Genomic DNA, 21,779 nt, shown 5'->3' on the forward strand with positions numbered 1-21,779 from the left:
TCCCATCTCTCTTTTCCACCTTACACAGGCTTTCATCCCTAACTCCTTTATCTCTTAAGAAGCATGAGCACCACTGGTGTATCAAACACCTATAGCATTTCAACTCTCTGCATAGTTAGACATAGCTCTCTTACTGAATTTAGACAAGGCAGCCAAGTGAGTGAAAGAGTTTACTGGCTGGTTTTGTGTGTCAACTTGACTCATATTGGAGTTATCACAGAGAAACGTGCTTCAGTTGGGGAAGTGCCTCCATGAGATCCAACTGTGGGGCATTTTCTCAATTAGTGATCATGGGGAGAGGGCCCATTTTGGGTGGTACCATCGCTGGACTGTTACTCTTAGGTTATATAAGAGAGCAGGCTGAGGAAGCCAGGGGAAGCAAGCCAGTACAAAACAACCCTTCATGGCCTCTGCATCAGCTCCTGCATCCTGACCTGCTTGAGTTCCAGTCCTGACCTCCTTTGGTAATGAACAGATGTATGGAAGTATATGCTCAATAAACCCTTTCCTCCCCAACTTGCTTCTTCGCCATGATGTTTGTGCAGGAATAGAAATCCTGACTAAGAGAAATTTGTACCAGCATAGTGTGGTATCCCTGTGAAAACCTGGCCATTGTTTTGGGGAGGACTGTGCAAAGATTTAGGAACTTTGGGTTAGAAGAACTATTGGTTGTTAAGAGCTCTGTGGAATTTCCTGTAGGAGCTTGTATGATAATATGTTGAGAGCAGTTCAGAAAATGATGGCCGGGCTCATGAAATTTCAGAAGGAAAATTTAAGATTCTTTTCAGGGATGTTGCTGTTTTGATTGTGAAGATTCTGTGATTTTGGTTAGCTGGGGCTGAAGAATCTACTGAGATTAACAAGATACTAGAACTATTAAAGCAAAACCTTTTGCATTACTGGGACTATTGATGGCTCCTTTGCTGGAACTAAGAAATTAGCAGTGATTAAGAAGAGCCCAGCACCACTGAGCTGAAATCTTCTGGGAAGTGTTTTCTGTGAGTACAGAGGCTGTGTTCCAGAGATAACCACAACTGTACTTTGTGCTGTGGTTGGAATTTGTGCTGTGGTTGGAATTGATAATGTGCATATGTGTAACACAGACAGTACTAGTTTTGAAGGTGTGAAGTTGCCAAGAAGAACAGCTGAAGCGCAGCACTGTGAGAGGCTGGCCATGTAAGCCCTTTGGTGAAGGTGCAATCTCAGTTGCAATTGATGGCCCAGGACTGAAGGGTGTCATGCATAGGAGCTGAGGCTTGGCCCCATGAAAAGTGCCTATGGGAGGGTATATGTGAAACCTAGTTATGGCAGAAAACAGCAGTGTTTTGGAGATGCCAGTGCCATGAGATGACCACCAAGAACAGCAGCAGCAGTGGAGTACAGGCAGCTGGACCCTAGAAGAAAAGTTGTGTGCTACAAAGGGCAGAGTGGCAGAAATGACCCCAGCCCTCAGAGGAGCCTGGAAGTTCTTGAGTTGGATTCCAGACATTGAAGCATTTAAGTTTGAGTTTTGCTTTTGATTGTGACTGTGCCCTGATATTTTTCCCTCTTGAAGGAAGAAAGTATTTTAGTAGAGCCCACAGTTAAGAGAATTTGAATTTTTAAAATACTTTGAATTTTAATAGATATTGGACCTTTTAAAGGAATTGAATTTTTAATATGGAAAGAGTATGGGACTTGTAAAGTTATTTAGATCTAAGGGATGAATAAGAAAGTAGGGGGATAGGATTAATAGTGATATGTTGGTGTGTCAAGTTGAGAAGGGGTCAAATGTACTGGCTGGATTTGTGTGTCAACTTGACACAGGCTGGAGTTATCACAGAGAAATGAGCTTAGGTTGGGGAAGTTCCTCCAAGGGATCCAACTGTGGGCCATGTTTTTCAATTAGTGATTAAGACGGAGGGTCTCTTGTGGATTGGGACCATCCCTGGAGTGGTATTCTTGGGTTCTATAAAAGAGCAGGCTGAGCAAGCCAGGGGAAGCAAGTCAGTAAGAAACATCCCTCCATGGCCTCTGCATCAGCTCCTGCTTCCTGACCTGCTTGAGTTCCATTCCTGACTTCCTTTTGTGATACACAGCAACGTGGAAGTTTAAGCTGAATAAACCCTTTCCTCCCGAACTTGATTCTTAGTCAAGATGTTTGTGCAGGAATAGAAACTCTGACTAAAACAAGGGTCATGAAAATGAGTAGCAGTATGAGAGGCCAGGAAAGATTAGTGGAGAGGTGAAGACACAGGGGCAGTTGAAGATTCAGGACTGAAGAAATTTTGAAATGGAGCTGGGTCTTGCAGAACTGTGTGTGTGTGTGTGTGTGTGTGTGTGTGTGTGTGTGTGTGTGTGTGTGTGTTGGGGGGGCATGCTACTCCTGATCCAGATACCTGTTTTTGTTTGCTTGTTTGTTTGTTTTCTATTATCTTATTGTGGAGGTTTACCATTCTTTACATCCGCGTGTATTCTTCCTTTCCATCCTTTAATTGCTTTTGGAGAAACTTGGAAATACAGTTTTGTGATTGGAACAGCGATGGTAAATCTTATCGGAAAGCAACTTTGTTACTTTCCTTTAAAAACAAAACAAAACAAAACTAGAATTGCCCATCTGTTGAGTCTGGAATTCACAACAGTGCAAAAACTTTCTATCAGCACTTTATCATCATTATTATTGTTATTTTGCATTTTCAAGATAGTTTGTGTGTGTGTGTGTGTGTGTGTGTGTGTGTGTGTGTGTGTGTGTGTGTGTGCGTGTGTGCGCGCGTGTGTGTGTGTGTGTGTGTGTGTGTGTGACCCTGACTGTTCTGGAACTTGCTTTGTAGACCAAGCTGGCCTTGAACTCACAGGAGATCTGTCTGCCTCTGCCTACAAAGTTCGGGGACTAAAGGCGTACACTACCACCACCAGGCTTAAGAGTTTCAGGAGAAGAGAATTTCACTTTTTTGCAACATGCAGATCATCATATTTGGGGAAATTTAATGTACAATTATGATGAGAATTAAGTATCTGGGTGGTTAAGATAATGTTCATCTACCTGTAGAAAGAAATGTGAGTTGACATCACTTAATCATGGCTTTCCCTGTTGTGCTACGACAGATGACAGACAATGCAGCTCACCCAGCATTGCTGATGGAGACCGTGCTGACAGCCACATGGGCTGAGCTGGATAACACGTGTGAGTTAGGCATTAGGGGTTCCACACAGCACCATTATCCGGTACAGATATCACTTTGATAATTGTCGTGGCTGATTCTTATGCCTTGCCTGGTGTTGCACAGATGATGAGAGTTTATTTGTTCAACAAATGAGATAGTGGAGTTGATGTGTTAGGCAGGGATCCTGGTATCTAATCAGTTATCGAGTGACCAGGGAACGGTTATATGGAAAGCTTAGGCTGACCCTTATTCAAATATGCATGCATATATTTTAAAAATAGCAACAGTGCATTTGGTCATGTTGTTTGTGCAGGAATAGAAACCCTGACTAAGACAAGGGTAATGAAAATGAGTGGCAGTTGAGCCTTGCCAGTATGAGAGGCCGGGAAAGATCAGTGGAGAGGTGAAAACACAGGGGCAGCTGCAGATTTGAAGATTCAGGACTGACGAGATTTTGAAATGAAGCTGCGTCTTGCAGAGCTGTGTGTCTGTTTGTGTGTGTGTGTGTGTGTGTGTGTGTGTGTGTGTGTGTGTGATGGGGGGACATGCTACTCCTGGTCCAGTTACCCGTTTTTGTTTGCTAGGTTGTTGTGGAGGTTTACCATTCTTTACGTCCGCGTGTATTCTTCCTTTCCATTCCGTAGTTGCTTTTGGAGAAACTTGGAAAAACAGTTTTGCCATTGGGAAAGCAATGGTAAATCTTTTTTCTTTCTTTGTTTTTTTTTGTTTTTGTTTTTTTTTGTTTTTGTTTTTTGTTTTTTTTTTGTTTTTTTGTTTTGTTTTGTTTTGTTTGTTTTTGTTTGTTTTTTATTTGTTTTTTTGTTTGTTTGTTTGTTTTTGAGACAGGGTTTCTTTGTGTAGCGCTGGCTGATCTGGAACTCACTTTGTAGACCAGGCTGTGGCCTCGAACACAGAAATCCACCTGCTTCTGCCTCCCAAGTGCTGGGATTACAGGCATGCGCCACCATGCCCAGCTAACAATGGTAAATCTTATCGGAAAGCTACTTTGTTACTTTCCTTTAAAAACAAAACAAAACAAAACAAAACTAGAATTGCCCATCTGTTGAGTCTGGAAGTCAAAACTGAAAAAACTTTCTATCAACACTTTATCATCATTATTATTGTTATTTTGGATTTTCAAGATTTTTTTTTTTCTGTGTAGACCTGGCAGTTCTGGAACTTGCTCTGTAGACCAAGCTGGCCTTGAACTCACTAGAGATCTGCCTGCCGCTGCCTACAGAGTGCTGGGAATAAAACCTTGCACTACCAATACCAGGCTTAAGAGTTTAGGAGAAGAGAATTTCATTTTTTGTGACATGCTGATCATCATGTTTGGGGAAATTTAATTTACAGTTATGATGAGAATTAAGTATCTGGGTGGTTAAGATAATGTTCATCTACCTATAGAAAGGAATGTGAGTTGACATCACTTCATAATGCCTTTCCCTGTTAGGCTACCACAGATCTCAGACATTGCAGCTCCCTCAGCATTGCTGATGATGTCTGTGCTGACAGCATCATGGGCTGAGTTGGATAACACGTGTGTGTTAGGCATTAGGGATTCTGCACAACACCAGTATCTGGTACAGATATCACTTTGATTACTATCATGGCTGCTGCTTATTCCTGGCATGGCAGAGATGATGGCAATTTATTTGGTAAACGGATGAGACACTGCAGTTGATGTGTTAAGCAGGGAGCCTGGCATCTAATAAATTATCGAGTGCCCAGGGAATGGTTACATGGAAAGTTTAGGCTGAGCTTTATTCAAGTATGCACGCATATATTTTAAAAACAACAGCAGTGCTTTTAACATGTTGACAGATCATGAGGCTGTGGGGGAAGATGATCTGGATGGGTCATATGGCCTTGGAGCATGTTTGAGACAGGTGGGGCATTTTGTGTGCTTGTCAAGGGTTTTGGTTTGTTAGGTTTTCTTAATTCTTTTTTCTTTTTTTGAGACAGGGTTTCATCATTAGCCTGAGCTGTCCCTATAGACCAGGTTGGCCTCAAACTCACAAGAGATCCACCTGACTCTGCCCCACCACGTTCTGGGATTAAAGGTTTGAACCACTGTTGCTTGGCTTTCCATGTTTTGTTTAAATATGAGCCACCTGAGACCTGAGACCACATGGAAACTGCTAAGCACAAAACCTGTTCTTTCTGTCCTACTGTGTAGTTGAAGCAGTAGGGATATTAGAGGGTTTTAGAAGGGAGATAATTTCAGCAGCCAACCCTTTTGCTCACGTGGTCAATTTTTTTCTTTTTTTTTTTTGACAGTATTTGCTGTTATCATTGTAGAGCTGTAAGGTCAGCCAGTGTTGTCTAATATTCTCTCTGAGAAAGGAGTTCAATCCCCGTGTCCAGAGGTTGCTGAGATAACTACGGCATTGGTAAATCTGCCATGGAGAGATATGTACAAGTAGAGGAAGTAACCAAACTGTTACAAGAGGTGACTTTCAAGATTTTGCCGTGTGTGTCAGAAGAGACTTTAGACATTTGAACAGAGTAGGAGTTCCTACAGACTGTTAGGTTCCCTGAAGAAAGATTGAATAAATTTACATCACAGGATGAACATTTGCCTATAATGTCAAGGGACAGGATATAGTTAATTGAATCAAAAAAACTTCTAGATAGGATGATTTCTTTGGGGGCTTGTCTTTCCTGTCTGGCTTTATTTATAGAGCTTGTGGAAGATCGTAAAGGAGGAGCCTTTACAGATATCGTCCAGGATAGTGTTTATAGAATGAAAAATTTTATTTTTTCTCTCATTTTTTGTTTTTCCAATAATTTATATATTCATTGTCACCCTTATCTCTATCCCCATTGTATGTCCCTTGCTATGACAGAGTACATCCCCCATTCTCTCTGTTTTCTTTAATAGTTTGTGGGGGCTCCCAGGTATCCCCAAAATTGGTGCATCAAATCTCGTGTGAGTTAAGTACATCCACTCTTACTGAGTCCATACATGGCAGCCCAGTTAAGGAAACAGATATGAAAGATAACCCCCCCCCACGCAGCTATAGGGAAAGCCCCTGCTACAGTTGTTATTAGACGACCTTCTGAGCCTCTGCACATCTGCTATAAATGTGCCAGGGGACTTACTCCATCCTGTGTATGCTATTTGGTTTGTGGCTTAGTCTCTGAGTGTCTCCAAGGGTGCTTGTTACTTGAGTCTCTTGGTCTTTGTGTGGAGTTCCTATCCTCCTCAGAGATTACAATCTTTCCAGCAAATCTTCCATAAGAGTCCCCAAGGTCCATGCAAGGATTGAATCTTGATTTCTGAAGCTTTTTCAGTCAGCTGCTTGGTGAATCCTCTCAAAGGACAATTACTCAAGGCTTTGGTGTGGGAGCATAACAGGGTATCATTAATAATGTCATGGATCGGTGCCTGTCCATAGAATTGCACTCAAGTGGGGCAAATTTTCATTGGCCATTTCCTCAGTCTCTGCTCCAGATTTAACCCACCATTTCTATTAGAGGGGAAGCATTGTGTTCTTGGTGTGGTCTGTGTTGTGGTTGAAACTGCCCCTTCAGCTTTCTTCTCATGCTCCCAAACCTTCACTATAATCCCTTACTTTAAATCATATAAAATACAATAGATAGATTTGCTATTCAATACTAGTCTATTTTATAAGTCTGTTTGTTTTATAGTTTTAAATTTATTAATTTTTTTTTTGCTTTTCTATTCCAAAACAAATTTCTCTGTGAACCCTGTCTGTCCTTAAAGTAGGAAAAGAAACCACAAAAGACACATGCCTTGTACTTGTAATACAAGCATATTTTTGTGCGGTTTTTCCTCCACATCTTTAGTGTTGAAATTTGGCCAAATATATAGACTATATTCTATTTCTAAGAATGGCATATGTTCATGACATCAATATTATCTGAGGATTCAGGTTTGTTAGGTTTCACATGAATGCTGTTCTTTCTCAGTCTTGTGTTTGTACTGAAATAATTGAATAAATAGGAATATTTTGCCTGTGTGCATAAATATGATTACGATGTGTGCCTCATCTTTACTGTTGTCAGCAGATTGCCTCGAAGCTCCTAATCTTGAAGTAATGAGTGGTAGTTAGTCCCCATATGTTTGCAAGAAATTGTCCACCAATCTGAGCTCTCTCTCCTGCCCTACGTTGCTTATTTATGATCTACATTTATATTAATACCATTTTCTTCTGTCCATTTGTAACAATTTATGCATTTATTCTCTTCTAGCAAAAGTTTATTAATGTTATATTTTAAACTGTTACACTTCATGTTTCTGCCAGATGAATTCAGATGTGCAGTGAATGTATAATTCTTTGTAGGAACTTTAGTAAAGAACTGTGAATTCTCTAACATTTTTGTTTCCTTGGTGGATTTTTGTAGGGATTTAGGTTCTTAAAACATAACTTTTAGTCTCCTAGAACACATTACAAAGTTCATACCAGTGTGAAGCTATTGGACGTACACCTGCCTCTGCCTCTGTGATTAAAGGCATGAGCAAATACACCCAGCTTGCCCATCATGTTTGTAGCTAGTAAATGTTCCTACAATTTTTCAGATGTGTTCTCAGTACTGTGGATCTGTTTCCCCTGCATGTCCTTCTCAATTGGCATTTCTCTAGCAAGGCTGTATCCTATTCAAAGTGTTCAAAAGTGACAGAGGTGTATCTTATAATTAAAGCTCCTTCTAAAATGACACAGTGAATATAAATTCTGAGTCAGAAAATAGGCAGAGCAAGCACGAGAATTATGTGAATATATATTTGAGAAAGCATATATTTATTTATTGGTGATGTTAGTATCATGCTTTGTGTTGTACATGTATTTGATATTTAGGATGCAGTGACTTTTGATAATGTGCGTGTGAAATTCACTGAGGAGGAGTGGAATTTGCTGGATCCTTCCCAGAAGAGTCTCTACAAAAATGTGATGTCAGAAACCTACCTGAACCTCAAAGCTATAGGTAAGACTATTTTTTTCTGAAGGAAACAAATGTTTCTTGGTTATTGATGATCTTCTATTATTTTAATTGTATAAAAATTAAGCTGAATAATTCAGTTTCACTGAATTTTCACTGTAACTATCACGGTGCAGTTAAAATTCACAGTACCTTTAATTTTGGCTATTTTCAAATACTATATCATTCATTTTCTGGTACTGTGTTTTAGGCTATGATTGGGAAGAGCATCATCTTGAAGAACATTGTCGAAATAATAGAAGTCATGAAAGGTAATTTTCATGTTCAAGCTGATACAAATTTGTCTCTGAGAAAATTTGAATATTTTATGGAATCTCCAACAAAAAGCAAGAGTGTAAAATAACAGTCATTTAAGTGTAGATGTGATTATAATATTCTTAAAAAAACCATGGACCTCACGATGCGATATGTGATTTGTGTATCCACTTGATAAGTAGCTCCATTAGAACTGTGCTGCGGATCTGCCAATCTGTATAGTCTCATAGTATTTAGAAATTACACATTGAATAGTGATAAATTTATATCCAAAACACTCTAATAAGCAAATAGTCCATAGAAAATTTGGTGATACTAATATTCTTGTAGTAATATGGTTCAGTTTGGTGAGAGGGCATTTTACGAGAATCAAGAATATTGTTGTGAAGAAACATTATTCCATATTGCACATGTTATGAGAAACAAAAATTCAAACAGTGTGAATGCAATGCGTAAACCTTTCATTTATCATTCTTTTTATTAGGTATATCATGTGTCACAATGGATAATAATCATGTGAGCATAGGGATATGGAAAGAAGAAACATAAAATTTTTATTCTAAAACAAGAAGATATGTATTATTCTGCCTTTGGAAGAAATTAGGAATATGAAAGACATTTGTAATTAGTTGGGATTTTAGCTTTACAGGGAATATCCCAAAACTCATAGTGTAAAAAAATCTTTATGGCTACTAGGAATTTGGAAATTCTTCTGTATGTCCTGGTTCCCAGTCACATGTGTTATAATTCACACTAGAGGAAAAACATGAATACAATCAGTGTTATACAGATCAGAGTTTTTCTAACTTTCTTCAGATAGCTAAAATACATTATATAAAAAGAGGGTACTATGTATATGAGCCATGTAATAACCATCACAGGTGTCTTGAACAACTCATGATGAGGGAGAACAACATGAATATATAAAGTGCTAAAACCTTAAGATCTGCTGCTTCTTTACCATTAGACAAATTGTAAACATAATTCATATTAATTACATGACTGATCAGAGTAATGAATGTGGTAAAGATTTCACATGTGCTAATTATCATTGCAGGCATGTAAGAAGATATACTGGAGTGAAACCCTACGAGTGTAACCAGTGTGGTAAAGCCTTTACAAGATGCAGTGATCTCCAGTATCATAAAAGAACACATACTGGAGAGAAACCTCATGAATGTAATCAATGTGGTAAAGCCTTTGCAACACCCATATATCTCCAAAGACATAAAATGACACATACAGGAGAGAAACCTTATGAATGTAATCAATGTGGTAAAGCCTTTGCAAAGCGCAGTCATCTCCAAAGACATAAAAGAACACATACTGGAGAGAAACCTTATAAATGTAATCAATGTGGTAAAGCCTTTGCACAGCACAGTGATCTCCAAATACATAAAAGAACACATACTGGAGAGAAACCTTATGAGTGCCATCAATGTGGTAAAGCCTTTGCACAGCACAGTCATCTCCAATGTCATAAAAGAACGCACACTGGAGAGAAACCTTATGAATGTAATCAATGTGGTAAAGCCTTTGCACAGCACAGTTCTCTCCAATATCATAAAAGAACACATACTGGAGAGAAACCTTATGAATGTAATCAATGTGGTAAAGCCTTTGCATGTCACAGTGATCTCCAAAGACATAAAAGGAAACATACTGGAGAGAAACCTTATGAGTGCCATCAATGTGGTAAAGCCTTTGCACAGCACAGTTCTCTCCAATATCATAAAAGAACGCATACTGGAGAGAAACCTTATGAATGTAATCAATGTGGTAAAGCCTTTGCCAGACCCAGTTATGTCCAGAATCATAAAAGAACACACACCGGACAGAAAACTTATTAATGTAATCTATGTAGTAAAGTATTTTCACCAGGGATAAGTCTCCAAATTCTATGTGCTGGAGAGAAACATAATGAAAACGATCATGAATTAAGTGGGAATTAGGAGGGTATCATAGTAGGATATGATAGACATGGGTGCTTGGGATTATTTCCACTTGGAAGTTGGTTTTTTTGATGCTTTTGCAAAGAAGTTTGCTGCCCTTGTCTGAAGAGTTTCCTTGAGGTTAAAGTAAAGCTGTTTACAATAATTGTATTGATAAAGTAAGTCACGAAAATCACCGCATAGAATTTGGCCTGAAAGTTTTTAACAAGCATAGAAACTAAGAAAGGAAAAAAAAAAAAAAAGAAAGGTTCAAAATACAAGGCTTTATCAGGAAGTTGAATGAAGTTTAATCTTATGATCAAGGATATTCAATGGCATTAAAGGAATGGTTACATTAGAACAAGATTACATTCAACTAACATATGGATTTGCAGTTGTATGAAAGAGAACTGTATCTTGTTAGGAATTATTATTACCTGGATACTGTTTTGATGTAGACACATGAAGATTCAATTATGTGTCAAAATGCCAAGAGATAGATTTGTATTCTGGGTTCTGAATTTAAAATATAAACAGAAAAGCGTAGGTCCAGGCATGGTGTTACATGCTTTTTAACCCACCATTCACGAGACAGAGTCATGCAGATCTTTGAGATCAAGGTAGATCTCTAAGCAAGTTCCAGGAAAGCCAAGATTAGGCAGTGATGTATTTGAAATATTGAAAGCTGCTGATAATGGAATAGAAGGAGCCATGTCCCAGCCCCTGTAAGCAGCAGAACTCTGAGAATTTTATCATGAAGTGGTGTTGAATATTGTCAGAGGATTTTACATTACCTTATGAGATGATCAGTTCTTGGTTTTTCTTACACTTTAATCCCATTTTGTTGAACCATCACTGTTTCTAGAATGAAGCCTTCTTTATTGTTAATGTTGGATGATCTTTTGATGTGTTTTATATTTTATTTTATGTGTTTTATCTTTTAAGTATTTTTGAATCTGTGGTTTTAGGGATAATTGGTCTGTAATTCTCTTTCCTGACTGGATATATGAGTAATCAGGGGTTCAGAAAATAAATAGGCTAATATTTATTTTGTTTCTATATTGTTGAATACACTGAATTCTTGTTAAATCCTCTTTGAAAGTCTGGTAGGACTCTACCCTAAAACTCATAGACGTGGGCTCATATTGGGGACATGTTTTTAATGAATTCTGTTTTCCTTCATGTTTATGTCAGTTTAAGTTGTTTTTCTCTAGTCTAATTTTGGGATGTGGAATCTATAGAGGAAGTTAGCTATTTCTTTTAGAATTTACAAGTTGGTGGAATGCACCCTTTTTAAACTATGTCTTTACTATTCTCTGGATTTCTTCTTTACCTGTTATTTAATCCCCCATTTCATTTTAGATTTCATTATTTTGTATATTCTTTATCTTTTAATAGGGGTTTGTATATCTTGTCTAATAAAGGGATCAAAAGACCAACTCCATGTTTCATTAATTCTTTGAATTGTTCTCTTTCTATTTTATCAATTTCATCCCCCAACTTGAAAATTTCTTGATGTCTCCTCCTTATTTTCTTTGCTCCCTCACTTCTTTCTGTTGTAGCCTTTAAAACATGGTGTTAAATTGCCAGCATGGGAGTTCTCCAATTTTTTCATGTAGGCATTTTGTGCTGTGAACTCTCCTTTAGCTCCACTTTCATTTTCTTTGTGTTCCATGAGATTGTGCATGTTGCATATTCATTTACATTGAACGCTAGAAAGTCTCTGATTTCTTCCTTTATTTCTGTGTAGACACATTTTCTCTCAAACATTAGTTTATAGTCAGTTAGCTGTCCTCCCTTATCTCTTACAACACTGAGACATCAACAGGTTTTTGGCCCAGATCATATATTTTGTCTCATCAGAGAGTGTGGGGACTCCTGGGTGTGGTGCAATCAAGGACATGAGGAACCCAATTGCTAGGGGCCACCCACTGGACTTTCTTGTTGCTCTCTGGGGTGCAATTTAGTCCTTCCCCATCAGATCGGTCCTCTCCTTACAAATGGCCCCATGGATATGAGAGGTAACAATAGCACACCAGCCATGTATGTCTTCTCTTTTCTCAGCTCTAATGACATTTCAGAGCTGCCAGTTCAACTTCCTGGACTGACCTTCCTGCCAGGTGTGGTTCTCCACATGTGATCTCGGTATTTGACACCACCACTTCCCCAGTGTACCCCTGTCCATCCTGAATTAGGCAGTTGCCATAGGTGAACCCTGTTACCCCTACTTATATTTGAGCAGTCATACAGAGGCCCATCCAGTGAGGTCAGGGTCCAACAGCAAGGCAGCTCAGTCCTTATCCTGGAGGGATTCAATGAGTCAATGAGTCATTCTGGTATCATTTTTACCCAGAAGCTATTGTGACTGAGGTGTAAATAGAGTGGTTGTTAGCTTGTGCCAATTGGTGACACATTGGCCATTGGCTCATGCCAGGACCCCTGGTCTGAGTATGCAGTCCACAGGTCTACAAAGGTCACCTGAAGTTGGCAGAGTAAGGCTTTTTTTCTTTGCAGAGGCTTAAATAGCCTCAATTTTAAGGCATCTAAGAGGTCCTCCATTTTTGTTTTCTTCTGTAGCCACTGGAAAGTCATTTATAAACTGATGAAGATACTCTGTATGTAGGTTTTAGTACAATATAGTGTTGAACTGTATCAACAAAAGCTTGTGGGTTTCCATTTTACTTTTAGGGTAACCCTGGTCTTGTGGTGGGGGCACTTTTGATTCTCAGGGCCCCCTTATCTCCTTTTTAGGCATCACTTATGGTCTTCTGATTTGGCCTTGGCTGCCAACAGGGTCTTTCCCAGGTCTCCAGTCTGTTGCTTCTGTCCTCCCATCTGCGTCTCCTCTGCAGTCTGTCCTCCATTAAATACTCTCTTTTCCACTGTCCTTAAATCTCTTAGACAACTTTGTCCTAACTACTCCTCCCTCTGGGGCTTTGTCTTCATAGCTGGTGTTCCCTGATTGACAAAATCTCAAGCCACTGCTGCCTTTGCTTCTGGTGAATCAGGATCCATGGGTGTGTATTGTCAAGAATGCCTCCATGACCCTGTCTCAAAAAGCTGTAGGGCGTTTATTTTCTTTCTGCCTAATATTATTCACTCTGGCCAAATTTGTGAGCCATCTTGTGGTCACCTTGAGAACTGCCAGCAGAGATGCATGGTGGACAAAGTGCCTCCTCTTACCTTCAGCGTTGTTGCAATAACAGTTTGGGTGAGTTAGGGTAATGCAAGCATATTGGGGCCAGTAACCAGCTCATATACCAAACCCAGACACTATTGTGGATGCCAACAAGTGCTTGCTTACAGGAGCCTGATATAGTTGTCTCCTGAGAGGCCCTGCCAGTGCCTGACACACACAGAAAGGGACGCTATCAGCCAGCCATTGAACTGAGCCAGGGTCAACAATGGAGGAGCTAGAGAAAGGACTCAAGGAATTTAAGGGGTTTGCAGCCCCATCGGAGAATCAATAATATTAACCAATTAGTAACCTCAGAGCTCCCAGGGACTAAACCACCAACCAAAGATTACACATGGAGGGACCCATGGCTCCAGCCACATGGGTAGCAGAGGATGGCCTGGTCGGACATCCATGAGAGGAGAGGCCATTAGACCTGTGAATGCTCATTGCCCCAGGGTAGGGGAACACCAGGTCAGGGAAGCAGGAGTGGGTGGGTGAGTGAGCACGGGGAGGAGGGATGGGATAGAGGGATTTCAGATGGGGAACAAGGAAAGGGGAGAACATTTAAAATGTAAATAAAATATAAATATAAACATGAATATATAATATAAAATATATAAAAATATAAATAAATATAAAATAAAAAAAATTAAAAAAGCACTTGGGAAGCAGAGGCAGGTGGATTTCTGAGTTTGAGGCCAGCCTGATATACTGAGTGAGTTCCAGGACATCCATGGCTACACAGAGAAACCCTGTCTCAAAAAAAACAAAAATAAAAAAACAAATGTAAATAAGAATATATCTAATAAAAAATTCTTTAAACAAAACACAACATTATCTCTCATTGTGACCACCTTGAAAGGATAAAGGTCAATTCACAAGTATCTTAATCACTGCTGTTGTTTGAGAAAACACTCTGTCAGGAGAACAGGTTTATTCCAGCTCACAGTTCACAGTAAAGTCCCTCATGGTGGGCAATGCCACTCTGAAGTGTGAAGCAGCTGCTCACTCACATCAGGTGTGTAAATAATCAGGACGCCAAGAGCAATGAACGCCTGCTGCTGCTCAGCCCCTTTCCACAAACTGCCCGGGATCCTAGCCAGGGAATGGTGCCGCCCACAGTGGGTGGGGCTTCCCACACCAGTTAAGATAACCAAGGCCGTCCCTTACAGCCAAGACCCCAGGCACCTCCCCCTTGTTAGGATTCTGTCTAAGCTCCTCCCCCAGTTACCTGGCAACAGGCAGCTATGCCCCTCCCCACTGTTACCTGGCAACAGCCAGGTAGGTCTGGTGCACTATAAAAGGGGCATCCTGCCCCTACCCCTCTCTTATCCTCTCACTCTTGGCTTCTCTCTTGTCCCTTCTTGGACTCCCCTCTCTTCCTCTCCCCTCCCCCTCTCTCCACATGGTCATGGGGGCCTCTGCTTCTCTAATCTCTCCCTCTCTCTGGCTTTCTCTGCCTCTACTACCCTCCTAACCCCCCTCTCCATGCCCAGAATAAACTCTGTTCTGTACTACACCGTCTTGTGTCTGGTGACCTCAGGAGGAAGGGATGCCTTGGCATGGGCTGACAGAAGATCCCCTAATTGCAAGTCTTAGCAGACTTCAGGGTTCCAAGACTACAAACAGAGTTCTGGGTGAGTTTTTTTCACTTCTTCTTCTAACTGAAAGCCCTTTGAAGCCATGCCCAGCATCCTAGGTTCCTGGGACAGTCAGAAGCAAGATTCTGGTCAGGGCAGACTACACCATCCCAGGTCACAAGTTCCAGCATTTTCTCCCTGAGCAAGCTTGCTGAGGGTTGGTCTAGAACCTCTATACCTTTGTCTTAAATGTTGTCCACATCTCTTGGGGACACTTGTGGATCCCTCTGACTCTCAGTCTGCAAGACTTCTGGGCCCTTCATGACACAATTCAATCTGCTGCTGTGTCTCAGGTTGTCTAAGCTCTCAAATACATAGTAAAAGGAGTGTAGATCCCAATCAACAGTCCAGTCATTATCAAAGCTGTGGTTTGGCTCTCCATAGAAAGAAAGTGGCTGAGAAGTGGAAGATCCTGAAATCACAGCTGGCAAATCATGTGCACTCGACAGTCCATGCTCTTCAGAATCTGCTGTATTTTTGACAAAACTGAGAAGGTACTCCCTCAGAACCTTCAGGTTATCCATGGAATGCTGAGGGTAAGTTCTTGCCCTTCTGATATAGAGAATTCTCCAGTTAGTTAATTACACCCTCCCAGGCATTTCACTGTGGTAAATTGGGTGTTAAACCCACAATAATAGCATCTATTTGCATTGCCTACAGAGGCGAGATTGTGCCTAGTCTGGTGGTGCAAGACTTTAATCTCAGCACCTATAGGAATGAAGCAGATTGGGGATAGAAGCAGAGGCAGGTGGATCTCTGATCTCAAGGCCAGCCTGGTAGTCAGACCTAGTTTCAAGACAGCTAGGCCTACAGATTAAAACCTAGGCTAAAATATCCAAACAAGCAAACAAGAAAGGAGAGAAACTTCTCAAATTAAGATCCTATCACTCTGGATGCAATTGTGTAGAGTTAAAATTATAGTGTACTGATGAAACAGACAATGGGGGAAGAGCTCATGGGTCAGAAAATTTACTTGGGGTGCCTGTTTTAAAAAAGAAAACATCACATAGAATGATCTCTCACTCACTCTATCCTTCCTGAAAGGGGATTATATTAGAATGACTTACAGACTGCAGTCTGCCTTATTCCACAACAGCTGGATGGGAAGCAAAGTCCAAGAATCCAGAAGATCTCAGTCACCGAGACTGGATGTCTCAGCTGGTCTTCAGTAGAAGATGGAATCACAGACAAGTAACCAATAATGCCAGGGAAGTCCTAAGTCTTTCTCTCTAGGAGAGAGCAAGCAGGCAATGTGAAAACCTACTCCCTTTGTGTTCTTATATAGGCCTCAAGATGAAGGTGTGGCCCAAACTAAAGGTGTGTGTTCCAGATTCAATCTGTGGATTAAAGGTGAGTTTCTTCTGCAGGGTGTGGCAACTCAGACCTTTAATCCAAGCACTATGGGAGGGAATAAGGCAGGTGGATCTCTGTTAGTAGCCTGGTCTACACAGTGAGTTCCAACGAGGTGGAAAGAGAAGTGTAGTGCTAGGGAAATGTTAGTGATCTACAAAATAACAGATAGGAGCCGATCCGATGTAACTCATAGTAGGGTTGTTATTTTATTATATTTTGTTATTTGAATTAGCTTGGATCCTCTAAGAAACCACTATCATGCTTGATGGTTGTGGTTGTTGAGGGCAATGCAGGAGCCAGAACCATGGAATGAGGCCTGGCTAGAAGGCTAAAGTCTCCTTTTGCAGATCCTCACTTCTCCTACAGAGCTGCATCCCAGCAAATTCTTCACCACAGAGGGTGCTTCGGCAATAGCGCTCCAGGTGGTGGTGATCTCAGCTCCAGGTGGTGGTGATCTCAGTGCTCACACTTTGGATCCCCTTCTCTAGTAGCTATGACTTGTCCCCCAAGCCAAGATCTGCTAGGCAGTCAGCAGGCCTGAATTGTTTTTCGAAGGTGATTTTACACCTCATATGTCTTTTTGCTCCTCTGAGCATGCGGTTTGCTGACAGGATTGGATTGTGACAGGCAAGCAGATGTGGAATTCTGCACGAGATCTGGTTCTGGAACTTGTGCTCCTAAAGGCTGACCAGAAAGCATGGTGCCCAGGTTCGAGGATGGAGATTCATTGCAGGTGCTGAGATTTTTTTTCCTGACATCTCAGCCTCCTGACATTTCAAAAAGCAGACTTTATTCTGTCCACCATAGGTAAAAGACCCATTCAGCCCTACAAGTGTGACAAGAGTTCCCACATTGTCCCCCTCCCAAGCAATGTAATAAACTCAGTGCAAACAAAAGTCCCCTTGCAACTGCTTTCCTTTCTGTTTGCCTAAGATTTTCCAAATATCACAGACAAGAGCTTAACTGGTATTCTGTCTCAGTTGGTCATTTCATCTAGCTGTAGTTTCCCTGTTGCCTTGGGTCCATGGTCCAAGAGTACACTTGACAGACAGGGAAAACACAGGACAACCCCGGTTGTTTTTCAGAAGACAGTCATGCTCTGCTCCTTCTTGCAAGTACATAGGTGTTTTTCCCTCTCAAATGGCTGTCAGCTAGTGTGGTCTTTCCACTGAGGCAGAACTATACTTTTTTCAATTAGAACGTGGGCACGTGAGGCACACCAGCCCTTAACGTTTGTTATGATGTTGTAATGACTCATGGAAATGTTTATTACAGTCCTGATTTTTGCTATGTGCTTGTTCCAAGCAAATGGACATTTGTGCTGTACATTGCAGTTGCCTCACCTGTTATGGTTTGTAGTCATATATGTAGACTTACCTGGTGAACAAATATGTGAATCCTAACATCCAAGTTTCTAGCCGGCCTGCTTAGCATACTACTCATCTGTGGGGTGTTTTTGAGGCAGTCTTCTATCAAATAAATGCTACTTACTGTCACTATTTCCTAAGCTTGGTAAGTCCTTTACATAATAAAGTCAACTCTTGTACATCACAGGGTAATATGGTAGTGATCCCCAAAATGACTTTTAACAGTTTTACAAAATTAACTGCAGGTCGGTCTTACACATAAGTAGTAAATGCTGAAGGCAGAACTTGTATAAGAATCAAGACAAACTAGGGATGTCCATGTTTGACATTCTGTCGATGACATTTCTACAAGCTAGCCCCAGGTCTACGTGTTTTGAGCAGATTCAGCCCTGGTAGTGAAGTTATTCAGAGATCACCACCTGATGTACCAAATGAGGAGCACCACAAGGACTTCACAGGTGGCCACTTCTGGCTACATGTGACTGATGCTTCCCATCCAGCACCAGGGAGAACCCACCACCCTAGCTCCAGTGCTCATCCACATTCACCTCATTATGGGCAGAGACCTTGTGCTCTACATGTCACAAAAACAAAACATACTTGTGGTCACCACACAGCATCCAAGAGAAGCAATCAAAGCAGGACACAGAGAACCATTCAAGCCTGTTTAGCCGAGACAAACTTCATCATATCACCAGGAAAAATGCTCCTCTTAGTCTGACTGGCACGTTTGCCTGGTATCCTTGATTGGCCAATGAGTCTTCCCCTCTTCAACGTTAAAGTATGGTTCTAATCTTGTGTTGGACCTTTCCCATATCATAGGTCAGGTTTGCACTCCCATAGCATTTGTGCCTGTCCTCCAAGAACCTCATCCATCTGTACTCCCACCCAGCACTGGAGGAGGACACACCATTGCAAGTGAAGCTGTTCAGCTGCTTTCTCCTCCCTTTTGTGGGCAGTGATCCTGCACTCATGACCTGACTTCATAGCTTGCTTGAGAATTCCTTCCAGCACTTCCCCTTCTTCTTCCTGAAATCAAGGTGGACAACCTGTTACTTAACTTACAGTGGAAGTATAAAGCTGTCCCATCAGCAAAAGGATTCCCAGGCTTTTAACATTAAAGAGGGATTTTAGGAAACAAATGTTTTGCTTTGTGGCTTCATACAATTCCCTTCTACCAGATGATAGGTATGAAACAACCACAGGAGAAAACCAGGAAACAGATGGCAAATGCTGTGGAGCACTATAGTTTGTCAGCACTTGTTTCTCAATGGCAATGTGAGGGAAAAACCCACAGTTGTGTTAGGACAGGTTCTCTAGATCAACATATCTCATAGAGAGAGTGCATTTTTCTGTGTATGTGAAAAGAAGATTTATTATAATGTCTCAGAGACATTTGTCCTTTTCTTCCAATAATGACTTTCTGACAAGGGAAACTTCAAAATCAAAGAATTATCTTCTAGTGAAAGGGAGCTGCAATTTCCATGAGCCCAGCATGAAGCTAGCAAACAAAACTCTTGTTTCCTAAAGTCACTCTTTTAAGTTAAAAGCCTGGGCACCCTTCCCCTTGTGGGTCAGATTGACAGATCAACTGCACCTGAGGAATGAGCTATGCCAGCTATTCACCTTGATTACAGGAAGAAGCAGGCAAGTGCTTTGAGGAAAGCTCAGACAGGGTCTGAATTTAGGTCCTGAAATGTGCAGGGTCGTTGCTCACAAGGAGAGGAACAGGCATCTGAGTAGCCTGAGCTGGAATTGTGGGCTCTCCCATGAGCCTCGGTGCTGTGAGAGTCTGCTTGCAAGGCAGGCACAAATGCTAAGGGAGTGCAAACCACTCCTAAGGTCTGGAAAAGAGTTTGGGCCTGAACTAGAAGCACATTTTAACCTTGAGGAGTGGTAAGGCTTACTGGCTAATCCAGACCTCTGTCAATCAAAGAAAGTGGAGGGATCTTTCGGGAAATTTTCTGCAAGATCCCTGTGGCTGTGCAGGCCTGAATAGGTCGCCGTTTCCTGCTCTGAAATCTGCTGTTCCATGCTGTGCTGTGAGGAGGACCTCAGGGAAGGTCTAAAATTGAGACATGGTAAGCACAGGATATCTGCCCACAATGGGAAAGGACAGGCAGCTGAGCAGTGGGTGCTGAGGTGGAGGGTCCTACCAGGGGTTGGATGGGAAATTTTAGCCACATATGACTGTGTGAGGTTTCTAGTGGTGCTTTTTACTTGCTAAATCAGGCAGTGACCTCTGAATACCTTCCCTATTAGGGCTGAATCGTTCCAAATCATTTGGACCATTGGTTTCCTTTTAGAAATATGATGGATGGTATATATATATATATATATATATATATATATACATATATATATTCTGCAGCACATTTCCAAACCGTTTTGTGTTTTACACTACACACTGAAAGGGCTGATATGAATCTAATAGGTTTATTTTAATAAGTGGCTGGTTTTTGTTTTGTTTTGTTTCGCACTATTCCTATTTCTTTCCATGTATAGTTTTTTGAATATTGGGTCACATGGGGACATTTTTTGTTCCAATCTGTTCGGTATTTTGGATTCTTTTTGTACCTTAATAGGAATCAAAGTTTTAGTTTAGAAACTATTCATTTAGGATTTCATTAAAACTACTTCTGTGTCCTCTGAGCAGATATTCATCTTCTATAACAGTCAACTATAGAATTTGCTTTTGTTATGTTGCAGTGGTCCTGGTTATTGAGTGCAAGGAAACTTTTAGACTCCAAATATTTTATGACCAATATGTCCATTTATTCTATTTATCTGCTTTCCTGTTTGGTATGTGAACCTTGCCTCAGTAGTGGTATCAGAGCAGGTAATTTCAATGGCCTGCTCTCAGGGACTTAGCACCTGCTTAAATCACTACGTGCCTCCATCAATTGCTGCTGTTGTCAGGTGTGCTCTATATACATGGAGCACTAGCTTCAGCTGCTCTCTATATTTGTTCCCTGTTTCTGTTCTCTACACAAGCCCCCTCTATAGTCTTTCTCTACTCTCAGCCCACTCTCTCTGCTCCCTATATGTGTTACAGTCTGTAGGTCCTCTTGTGTACCTCTATCCCTTCCCCAGGTTCTCACTCCTGTCCTTTCCAAAAAACAACCTCTTTTGTATCAGATGTCTTACATGTTTTAACTTTTGTAGACCTGCTGTGATAGGATAAATTGGATTTCTTGGTGAAATATTTCCCTGTCTTTTCTTCATTATGTTCCAATGCTGATGTATAAGTACCTGGGTTTGAGGTGATAATAGGTCTAGATACTGGTCTCTGGGCTTGTCTTGTTTGGGTGGTAATTTTATTCCTGATTTACTTTTTTTGTCTGTATTTTCACTGGATGTTGGCTGAGTATCGCCCCCTTTACTGACCTGTTTTGTAGGTATGTTCAAGAGGGAATGCTTGCTAATGTTGAAAGTTTGAAGAAGTGGCAGGCAGGAAGATATTGTCTTAGCAATCCACCAGGAGACATAGTCAGGAGAAAGGTTAACCTGTCTCTGGTGTTTGTATACTGTTAGGGAGAGCTGTGTAAATTGCATGTGGGATAATAAATAGTATGGTAAATCTTATAGAAATCCTACTTTGTCTCCTAGCAGGCAGGGCATGTGGTTGAAAAAGGAGTGTACATTCCTGTCTACTGGAAGAGGAAGGGGTATCCGGTACCCTTGTATGATGGAAAGATAGGACTTACTTTCTGATTTTAAAAGATTTGACTTTCAATATATTACTTTGAGTGTCAGCCATTTGACCCTTTAGACATTTGAACCGTGTAGGAGCTCCTGCAGACTATTAGGATCACTGTAGACCGAATGCATTTCCATCACAGGATAAACATGAGCCTATAGCATCCAGGGTCAGAATGGAGTTGATTGGGTCCCCTGGATATCACCACACTGTGGGTCTTCATGTTTCTGCTGGGTTAAGTGCATCC

General features: G+C 41.0%; 1 protein-coding gene across 1 annotated transcript in view; it reads left to right on the forward strand.

Moving 5' to 3' along the window:
• LOC127673234 (zinc finger protein 120-like) overlaps nt 1–16,953 on the forward strand; it is a 36,004-nt gene extending 19,051 nt beyond the window's left edge. The window contains exons 3-7 of the mRNA XM_052168831.1: nt 3,085–3,204; nt 7,967–8,093; nt 8,299–8,359; nt 9,421–10,142; nt 16,832–16,953. Coding sequence (XP_052024791.1) covers nt 3,085–3,204; nt 7,967–8,093; nt 8,299–8,359; nt 9,421–10,142; nt 16,832–16,953 — 1,152 coding nt within the window. The remainder of the gene's footprint in view (nt 1–3,084; nt 3,205–7,966; nt 8,094–8,298; nt 8,360–9,420; nt 10,143–16,831) is intronic.
• The last annotated feature ends 4,826 nt before the right edge of the window (nt 16,954–21,779 follow it).

The sequence above is a fragment of the Apodemus sylvaticus genome, chromosome 22 (assembly GCF_947179515.1).
Source record: "Apodemus sylvaticus chromosome 22, mApoSyl1.1, whole genome shotgun sequence".
NCBI lineage: Eukaryota > Metazoa > Chordata > Mammalia > Rodentia > Muridae > Apodemus > Apodemus sylvaticus.